A 10,559-nucleotide genomic window follows, 5' to 3' on the forward strand; every position below is an offset into this window, starting at 1 on the left:
TATTTATTGATGGCAGCCAATTGTATGCTAAAACACAGTATGGCAATTTTCCCCACATTATTTTATTTTATTGATGTAATCTTTAAGAGACTTTTTCAAAATTGATAAAACACATTAATATAAATTAATTAAATACTTTAAAGAGCAAGAAAGAAAAGATCCATTCAACTTTACAGAATTCTAAAAAATTTACATTTTATCCGTAGCTATAGAAGCAAAATGCCAAAAAAGGCCTTGAGAAAGCTACTTTCTCTCCAACCCTCACACTGAGCCATAACAAACAATCCAGGTTGTTTCCAATCACTATTTTAAAACTCCAATTTCATCCAATGCAATATTAAACTTAAATATAAATACCATTAAAATCAGGGGTGCCTGGGTGGCTCAGTCAGTTGAGCAGCTGACTCTTGATTTCACCTCAGGTCATGATCTCAGGGTTGTGAGATCGAGCCCCAAAACAGGCCCCACACTCAGCATGGAGTCTGCTTGAGATTATCCCTCTCCCTCTGCACCTCCCTCCTCCTGTGTGTTCTCTAAATAAATAAATAAATATTAAAAATTTTAAAAATAAATATTATTAGTATCAGTTAAATGCTAATAAAACAACTACTCTTTTAAGCAGTTCTTTATAACAACAATCTCCAGTTACAAATTTTCTCTCTTATTTATGTAGAACAATTATTGACAACTCATAATCACATAAGAGTTACCTAACCAAAACATACTGTGCTCTAACCAAAACATATAGGAACACTGAAAATATCGGCACATCATTAGATGAACTTATTCTGAAAATGCAAAGAATGGCAATAGAGCATAAACAGATTACAGTCTGAAATAAAACAGAACAGAGTTCAAACTTGGGTTCTACCAGACAGTATCTGGAATAGGAAGCTAAGGAATTAAGCCATTTACCTGTAAATCAAGATAAATAACAGCACTATTCTTTATAGAGTTGCTATGCAAATTAAAGGAGCTGATCCGATAAAATCATTAACTCCCATAAGGTTATTGCAATAACAAATTTTGCTATGCATTAACAAAATTCTATGTTAAGATTTCTTTATGACAGTTAGTATTTAATGAAATCAGGTAACCTAGGTCAAAAATAATAATCATAATCATAAGTAATAACTGCTGATTCCACAACTTTAAAAAAATTTGCAATATTTGCATATTCGTGTTCATAGCAGCACTATTCACAATAGACAAGAGGAAGAAAAAACCCAAATGTCCATCAATAGATAAATGCATAAGCAAAATTCAATGGAATAGTATTCAGCTTTAAAAAGGAAAGAAATCCGGATGTGCGGGTGGCTCAGTCAGTGAAGTGTCTACCTTCGGCTCAGGTCATGATCTCAGGGTCCCGGGATCAAGTCCCACATCAGGCTCCCTGCTACTCCCTCCTTCTGCCCTCCTCACTGCTCCTTTGTTGTTTTTTCCCTCTCTCTCTCTCACATAAATAAAATAAAATCTTTTAAAAAATAAAAAAGTAAGAAGGAAAGAAATCTTGTCATATGCCACAACATGATTGAACTTTAAGGATATTACGCTAAGTGAAATCAGCCGTCACAAAGACAAATATTGTATGATTCCACTTTTATGAAGTACTGAGAGGAGTCAAACTCCTAGGAGCAGAAAGTGGAAGAGCAGTTACCTGGGGCTGCGAGGGAAAGAACGAGGCAGGTGCTGCTTTACAGGTATGGAGTTTGAAATTTGAAGAAGTTCTGGAGATATTTCACAACATTATGCACCAGTTGCACGAATGAACACAAATGAAATGGTTCAGATGATAAATTTTATGTTTTTTCCCCACAGCAAAAAAAATGAAACTCTTTATATGTCTGCATACACAGACACATATATGTATACACATACAGACATACATATATACATATCACTCCTCATTCACCTTATTCACTGGCAAAAAAAATTACGTTACATTGAAAATAGAGTTTTAAGAAAGTTTTGGGTTTTTTTCTTAAGTTTATTCATTCACTCATTCATACATTCATTTATTTTTAAGTAAGCTCTGCACCCAATGTGAGGCTCAAACTCACCATCACAAGATAAACAGTCACATGCTCTTCAAGCTGAGCCAGTCAGGTACCCCTAAAGTTTCATTTTTCTTAAATTTTTAAAATACAAACTTTGGCATTTAAAAATTTCATACAAAAAGTTTCTTAGTCCCTAAAATGCTGTAATATGGTGCTGCATGATAAAATACAGTCAACAGCTTACTTAATTGTTGAATAGAAATACCTAATAGAAGTTAATGAAAATGGTAAATATATACTTCCCTATCTTGTTAAACAAAACACATGACCTATTTAACTGTCTTAAAGATGTTAGCTCTTTAAAATCCCTAAGTGTGTGGAATGAATAAGTCAGAAAAAGAACTAAGATTCCATTAAAGAAAATATTTGAAATATTTTGTCTAGTTAATCTATTTCTAAAAAGACTGGGTCTAGAAGTTCTTTAAAACTTCCTAGAAACACTTCAGACTTTAGTAATCAAACTTCCCAAGTACTGATTATTTCATCTAAAAGAAGAGTCAATCATAAATCTAAATTCCATATTCAATCATGTAAGTTCAAATGTATTCCAAAAGTATGGAATTTGAGGTACTTTTTAAGATTTTACTTATTTATTTGACAGAGAGAGAGATCACAAGTAGGCAGAGTAGCAGGCAGAAAGAGAGGAGGAAGCAGGCTCCAGGCTGAGCAGACAGCCCGATGTGGGGCTCGATCCCAGGACCCTGAGATCATGACCTGAGCTGAAGGTAGAGGCTTAACCCTCTGAGCCACCCAGGTGCCCCTTTGAAGTACTTTTAACAATCTAACCAAGCTTAACTTTATATTTCATACTCACCTGTATTCTTAGCACAATGCCTTGTACACAGTAGTCAGTAGTCAACAAATATTTGTGAAAAGAACTTAATTTTAGAAACTTGGTCTTGGGGGTGCCTGCCTGGCTTAGTCAGTAGAGCATCTAACTCCTTATTCCAGGGTTATGAGTTCAAGCTCCACACTAGGCATGGAAAAAAAAAGGCGGGGGGGACGTGGTCTTACCTCATTTCTCTCATCTACATCTTTGCATTTTTCAAGAAGAGCTTTCAGGGCAGGAATGTTTTCTTCTTCTACATAATTTATTACACTCTGTGATATCAGAACTGACATTTTCACAGAAAGCTGTAGTTAACTTTATTCCAATACCTGTTAGAGGCAGATTAGATAAAATATGCATAATTTGTGATTAGGAAAAAACTAATTTATTATTAACTATATTATCATTTTTAACCTTAACTTGTATAAACACACCTCCACTGTCAGGAATAAAAGCAAAACCCCACAGCTCAGCTGCCCAAATGCCCCCCCCCTCCCTTCCCAAGACTCCCACACACCTCCGTCTTAACTCACCCAAATCCCAGATGCGTCTCCCGCGCCAACCTCATCACCGCCCCTAAACAGAAGAAAGTCCCCACTGCTCCTTCATCTCCATAAATGGCAGCTCCAGCTCCATTCTTCCATGGAATTACCCATGACTTACCTCGTCCTCTACACTCTGCGTTCCATCTATTAGCAAATCCTTTCAGCTTCATCTATAAAACCCAACTGCTTCTCACCACCTCCCTCACAACCACCCTGGCCTCTCATCTAGATCCCAACTGCTCTTCCCACTTGCATTTGCCTTCCCCAGTCTGTCCTCCACAAGGCAACCACAGCGATCTTCTAAAACCATAGGTCTGACCAGAGCTTCTAAAACCGTAATATGCATCAGAATCACCTACAGAGCTTGTAAAACCCTGATGCCTGGCCCTTACCGTCAGAGATTCTGATCTGACGGGTGTGGGTGCAACCCGAGTCCACATCTTTATTAAGCTCCCAGGAGAGGCTACTGCCTCGGCTGCTCACTGAAGAACCCTTCCTGCAGGAGCACTGAGTCCGAGTCCATCCTGCCTTGCTCAAAGCCCTCCAACAGCTTCTCAAAGAACTTAAATCCCACGTGTTACCTTGGTCTCAACTCGAAGTGACCTCCTCTCCTCCTTACCCATTTCACAGCTTCAACACACCAAGCCCTCTGCCACCTCAGGAATTCTTTCTGCCTAAATCTCTTCCACCAGAAATGCACATGGCTCTCTCCCTCTCTTCCTTCCTGGTTAGGAAATTCTAACCTGGCCCTGTGATGTAGCACAGTAACAACCTCACGTATCCTCCACAGCGGTCCCCACTCCCACCCCCTTGCCCTGCTTTATATTCTCCATGGCACTTACCACCACTGCAAACATATCATATTGTGTGCTTCTTGTCCATCCACTGCTACTGAATGTAAATTCAAAAAAAGTAGGCATGTTGTTTTACCCAACTGGGACATCCAAATGCAAATAAACAGATTTCAGTGCATACCTTGAACGAAATACATATGCTAAAATTGACCTAAATATCTAAAAGCACAAAACTTCTGGAAGATGACATAAGACTATTTTGGATTAAGCAATGATTTCTTTGATATAATACTAAAAGCATGGTCTTCAAAGAAAAGTGATAAATCAGAGTTCACCAAAATTAAAAATGTTGTCCTTTCATTTTCCCTTTTCTTTTTCTTTTCTTTTTTTTTTTTTTTTAAGATTTTCTTTATTTATTTGACAGAGAGAAATCACAAGTAGGCAGAGAGGCAGGTAGAGAGAGAGGAGGAAGCAGGCTCCCCGCTGAGCAGAGAGCCCGATGCAGGACTCGATCCCAGGACCCTGAGATCATGACCTGAGCTGAAGGCAGCGGCTTAACCCACTGAGCCACCCAGGCGCCCCTCATTTTCCCTTTTCTTGAGCAATGTCAATTACTGGTATCCCATGTTTGTCCCCGCATTGTATTTGATAGCACGTGACATTTCTCGAGTTTCAGAGGTTCACAGACGGACAGGAATCATGCCTCAAGACGGACTCAACCCAGAGCCTCACTCATACCTGATTTAGATAATCAGATTTAGAACCTGAGAGCTGACAAGATTCAAACGAGATTTTTTGACTCTTGAGTTAATACTGTAATGAGCTGAGTCTTTGGGGGCCTTGGGATAGGGTGATGTGTTTTGCACGTGGATTAGAAGTCTATCTCTGGGGACTAGAAGACAGAAACTATTCCACTCTATGATTCCATTTATATGATATTCTGGAAAAGGAAAATTATACGGACAGAAAATAGATCAGAGGTTGTCAGTCTAAAGGAGAAAGAGGGGACTACACTGGGGTTTAAGAGAGTTTGGGGAGTCCTTGGACTATTCTATTTTCTGCTTGTGGTGGTAGTTACAAGCTTACATGCATTTGTCAAAACTCAAAACTGGACAGTAAAAAGGATAAACAATTTGATATAAATTGTATCTCAATAATACTTTACTTTTCAAAAATCATCAAAAAAGTTATGTAACTTCACCCCTAAGTATCAATTCTAAAAACACAGGAAACATGGACAAAGATTTTTATGTACCACACAATTTTATTCATAATGAGAAACTTAGGATGGGAGAGTATATAAATTATAATGTGTTCACACAGTGGAATAATATACAGTCACCAAATGTTGCTAAAAAATATATTGACAAAAAATGCTTGTGACATATTCAGTGGCAGAAAAAATTAACTAAAAAACTATAGTATACAGCATCTCAACTACTGTAAATATATACATTATTAAATACGGAAATGAAAAAGATCAATTGTTGATGGCATTAATGTGATTTTTATTTTTTAAGAAACTTTATTTCCTAATTTTCCAGAATATGATACTTTTTTTCCTAAACTATAATGGACATACAATATCCTATTAATTTCAGGTGCCATCCATCACCACACAAAGTTATTATAATACTACTGACTGTACTCCCTATGCTGTACATCACATATCTAAGAATATGACACTTCTATCATTGCAAACCAGTAAGAGATTTTTATTAACAGTTGCCACCAATATCCATGTCTTCATTTGTTCACCTTGTAAGATGAAGTCTAACACCTCAGTAAGGCATCTAGGATCTGGCTCTAACGACCACTCTTAACTCTTGATACCAGCGCCACACCCTCCCACAGCCCAGCCAAGCTCAAAGCTGTCCCTACCTGCAGGCTGCTCCGCACACCTGCCTTTGCTCAATTTACTCCTTCCATTTTGAACACCATCCTCACATCCACTGTTTCAAAGCATCAACCACTGTCTCCAGAGTACAACCATTATCATTTTCTGTCTACTGCATTTCCTAACATCTGACATCAGCCAACCAGACTCTCAGTGCCCTAGTTTAGGGCATTCACCATCTATGCGAATCAAGACTCCTTCGGTACAAGAAACAAATTTAAACTAGCTTAAGGAAGACAGGAAATAAGGATACTGATTTATTTCCCATAACCACATTGTGGGAAGGGTGGGTGCCACTGAAAGGCAAATGCCAGTAGAATTCTCATTCTCTGTTGGCTTAATCTACTTTTGTTATAGATCAACTTCTTCTACACAAATGGGAATTTGGCTGCCAACAGCTATCTAGTCCAAGTCAGACAGTTTCTCAGAGAAAGCAGATTATTCTTTGTCCCCAGATTCAAAAGTCTCACATTGGACCAAGTGCTACTGGAACCAATGAACTATAGTCACAGGACTGGGAAGGGGTTAAAGGTCACATAGTACTGGCAATGTTTCCAGAAAAGAGGAAACTGTTGTAATCTAGGAACCTGTCCTAAGAATTTTTACTGTACCATCTCTCACCTGGATCAATGTGACAGCCCCCAACTTATGTCTCCTCTCTCCAGTCTGACCCCACCTCAATCAAACTGCCACACTGAACCAAGAGTGACCTAAAATACACTTCTTTAAAATTCTTCTGTTAGTTCCCCATAAATTCATGCTGGGAGAACAAATGATGATGGCTTTATTACCCAAAAGTTTATTCAAGGGACTGAAACTCTCAAATCCTTTGAAAGCTACTGTAAAGATTCAATTCTATAATTCCTATGAAAAGCTATGCTCTGTGTAGAGCAGTGAGGATTCATAAACACAGTTCTGGATTATGATTATGAAGACCTGTAGACCCTTCGCAATCCTGCCCCATCTCACCATTCCAGCCTCATCTCTGTCTCCCTCCCACCCCCATCCCTCCCACCCTTGACACAAAGCTTCCACTTCGACTCTTCCAGGTCCAGGCTGACTAATCTGCTTGCAACCCTTGGCTGCCTCACACTTTTTTTTTTTCCCCAGGCCTCTGCATTTACTTCTCCCTCAGCTTAGAAAGCCCATCCTCCATAGATATGCCTGGACAGTTTCTACTCATCCATATGGACTGGCTCTAACATTATCTTCTGGAAGCCTCCACCAACTGGCTGCTTGCTCTAGGCTGGGCCAGTGCCCTGAACTCAGTCTCTATAACCTGTGGATATGCTTCAGGCTGACGGCTCATATACCATTTTACTCATTCTTGTCCACAACTCTAAACTCCAAGTTCTTGAGGAAAGACCCACCTTATATCTGCTGTAATGCCTATAAAATTGGAGCTGAGAAAGAGAAAAGCAGCCCCTGACTGTCAGGAACTGGCCTGCATCACACAGTTAGACCTTGGTATTGTCACGAGAAGATAAACATGGACAGCCGAGTGCCTAGGCAGCGTACACCCAAAAACAATGAATAGCATGAATGGAATGTTTAAGTAAAAAGTAAGCGCTAGGACCGGAAGTGAAGGTGATTGGTTAGATCTGTAACTTCTTCAAGGATAAGGGCTGTCTCTCCTTTGTCCTTATATCCCTAGAACCTATCCCAGGAATATACCAAATAGAATCACAGTAACTATCAAACTGAATAACTGCACAGGTGTACTAAACATGCCTCTTCCCTAGGTCTTTGCCTGCCCACAGGCTCTGCTACCCTCGACAGCCCTGTTTTCTACCATCAGCCGTCATCAGGGACGGGCACATGATCTGGGGCACGTGAGTGCTCAAAAACATAAGCCGGGCCAGTGAGATTCCTCTTCAGAACTAGGAATCAGACACCAAAGTCTCCGTCATTATGGGCAATGTGCCAAATGATACAGTTTTGAGATAACCAGTCAGCAGAGAGAACCTAACAGATATGAATAGAGATGTAAGAAAACAAATGCAGCCCCTGAGAGAGAGGCAGAAGGTGAAGCTGCCTTGGGTCCTGATTTCTTGCTGATTCTCATTAATTCCCATAAATCTCCTTTTCCCTGAGGTAAAAGAGTAAGTCTCTGTTCTGTGCCTTCCAAACAGCCCTAATACACGGCAGATAAAGCTGAGAAACTGACAGTTTTTGAGCAAAAGCAGGAAGAGGGGGATGGCACACGGGCATGATTCTGGGAAAGTGAATCTCTCAGCAGTGTATGTAGCCCAGGAAAGAAAAATTAGAACTCTGGACACCAGTCAGGGAACCACCAAAATAACCCACAGGAAATGAAGAAGAAATGAGAGATATGAGTTTGAACATTATAAAATCCCCCATATTTGACCTTTTAACCTACCAAAATACCCAGAAGAGAGATTCTGGATGTAAAATCAAAGAAACTATGTGACTGGAGATTTAAAAAAAAAAAAAAAAAAAAAAGTCAAGGATGACTAGATGCCACGCATCAGTGACTGGAGGAGGTGCACCCATTAACCAAAAGGCAAGTCAGAAGGAAGTGAGGACTTTCTTTCTGCAGGGTCATGGCCCCCTACCACCTCCCTACTCTGGCCATGGGGTGCTTTGGCCAGGCTGAATTTGACATGCTCCAAAAAGGATGGGTTGGTTAATCCACCAGTATCTGTAAAAACCATCTGGATATCATTCACGCAAAGAATGCAGAAGGAGGATTCTCACACTTGTGTGCACCAGAGCTCCTCGGCAAGTCTGTCAAACACAAATATTCCTTGGCTTCTACCCGAAAGAATCCCACCCGGCAGATCTGGGATGAGCCCAGAATTGACGTTTTAACAAGCAGCCCAAAATGATTCTGATGACCAGTCTCCATGCGGCTAAAAGCTAGAGAACAAAGAACACGCCGCGGCCGCAGCCACTTCTCCCCGCTGGCTCTCCATCAGCTCTCGAAGGTGCTTTGAACATTTTTAGATGTTCAGTCCCCGGTGCTGTCCAAGTGTGGGCAATGACAAAACGTCAGAATCGCCGGGTGGAATCGGAAGGCGTGACTGCAGAGCCACACCCCGGCCAGCTGCACGGCAATTTCTGCAGGTAAGGCTCGGAAAACTGCATTTTCAGCCGGCGCCCCTAGCGGCTCGCAGAGACGGCTCCATCAACAGTTACTAACAAGAAAACGTCCTTCATTGGTTTAAAGCTTTCTCTATGTCAAAACAACTTGAAAGAAAAATAATCCAATATTGCTGGCGGACAAAGAAATCGTTTCCCTATAAATGAATCATGGAGGCATCGCAATCAACGCCTTGCTGCTGTTTTTCCAGGCACTCAAAGGCCCGCACCGGACAAGAGAGCAAGGAAGCCCGATAAGAAAGCAAAGGAAGAAAACCATCCACCTGGCCCTCGGAAGCCGGAGAAAGAAACCTGAACACCTGCCCTAACGGTACCAGCTAAGGCGGCTCCCGAGACCGAGGGTGTGCCAGCGGCTGCCGCACAAAAGAAAACAGTGTCCCCGAGGCCCCTCCCCCATGCTCCCTCCCCGCCGCCCCAGACACGCACCTCTCCGCCGCCCGCCAGACTGACCACCCGAGACACCAAGTGCGAGGCCTTCGCGGCGCTCCAGCAAGCGCGGCCTCCCGGGGAAAGCCGGACCTCGAGCTCCCCGGGCGCCCAGCCGCGGGCCCCCACACCCGGCCTCGCCCCCTCCTCCGCCGGCCGCGGCCCTGCTACACCCGGCCTCGCCCCCTCCTCCGCCGGCCGCGGCCCTGCTACACCCGGCCTCGCCCCCTCCTCCGCCGGCCGCGGCCCTGCTACACCCGGCCTCGCCCCCCGCCACCCACCAGGCCGCGGGCCCGCCGCGCCGGGCCTCGCCCCCTCCCCGCGGGCCTGGCCCCCACCTCCTCTGCCCGTCCTGCCGCGGAGCCGACCATCGCACTGACCGTCTCACAGTCCGGCCTGAGGCCCGCGCCCCACAGCTCGAACGGAAAGGGTCTGCTCTGCCGCAGGCGCCGTCAGCAGACGGGAATGGGAGAGGCGGCGGCTTCCAGCGCTTCGCCCTCACCAAACCCGGCGGCCATTTTCGTCCCTCTCCGCAAACTGACAGGTCACGTGGCCGCGGGCGGCGGGGCGGGGCTGCAGGTGGCCACGCCCCCGGAGGGCCGGGGAGCCGGCAGGCCCCGGGGAGCCGGCGGGCGAGGTGGGTGTGGGGCAGGCAGGTCGGCGGATCCCCGGACTCGGTAGCCCTCCGCCCCCTCCTTCTGACCTCCAAATGGGTGTATTTTTGACAAGTACCCGGGGCAACATTTTCTTCCTTGTCAGTGTCACTCCTTTTATGATAATTTATAGTCCCTATTCACCATTGTAATCAAAATGTAGGCAGAGAAATAAACCCAATTATAGCTTCAGAAAACATTGCTAATACATTGCAAACTAAAGCCGGCCAGAGTC

General features: G+C 43.2%; 1 protein-coding gene across 20 annotated transcripts in view; it reads right to left on the minus strand.

Annotated features, from left to right (window-relative positions):
- The window catches only part of KIDINS220 (kinase D interacting substrate 220), a 91,309-nt gene extending 81,077 nt beyond the window's left edge, over positions 1–10,232 (minus strand). For 12 of the 20 annotated variants that reach the window (XM_082743779.1, XM_082743776.1, XM_082743777.1 and 9 more), the window contains exons 1-2: positions 10,052–10,226; positions 3,072–3,215 (exon numbers count right to left, since the gene is read on the minus strand). In XM_082743779.1, coding sequence (XP_082599905.1) covers positions 3,072–3,179 — 108 coding nt within the window. In that variant the 5' untranslated portion in view covers positions 3,180–3,215; positions 10,052–10,226. Of the gene's footprint in view, positions 1–3,071; positions 3,216–10,009 lie in introns of all 20 variants that reach the window. The other 8 variants (XM_082743774.1, XM_082743769.1, XM_082743781.1 and 5 more) reach the window with 3 other exon arrangements.
- Positions 10,233–10,559: the final 327 nt, after the last annotated feature.

Source organism: Mustela nivalis (genome assembly GCF_964662115.1).
Source record: "Mustela nivalis genome assembly, chromosome: 8".
Classification (NCBI taxonomy): Eukaryota; Metazoa; Chordata; class Mammalia; order Carnivora; family Mustelidae; genus Mustela; species Mustela nivalis.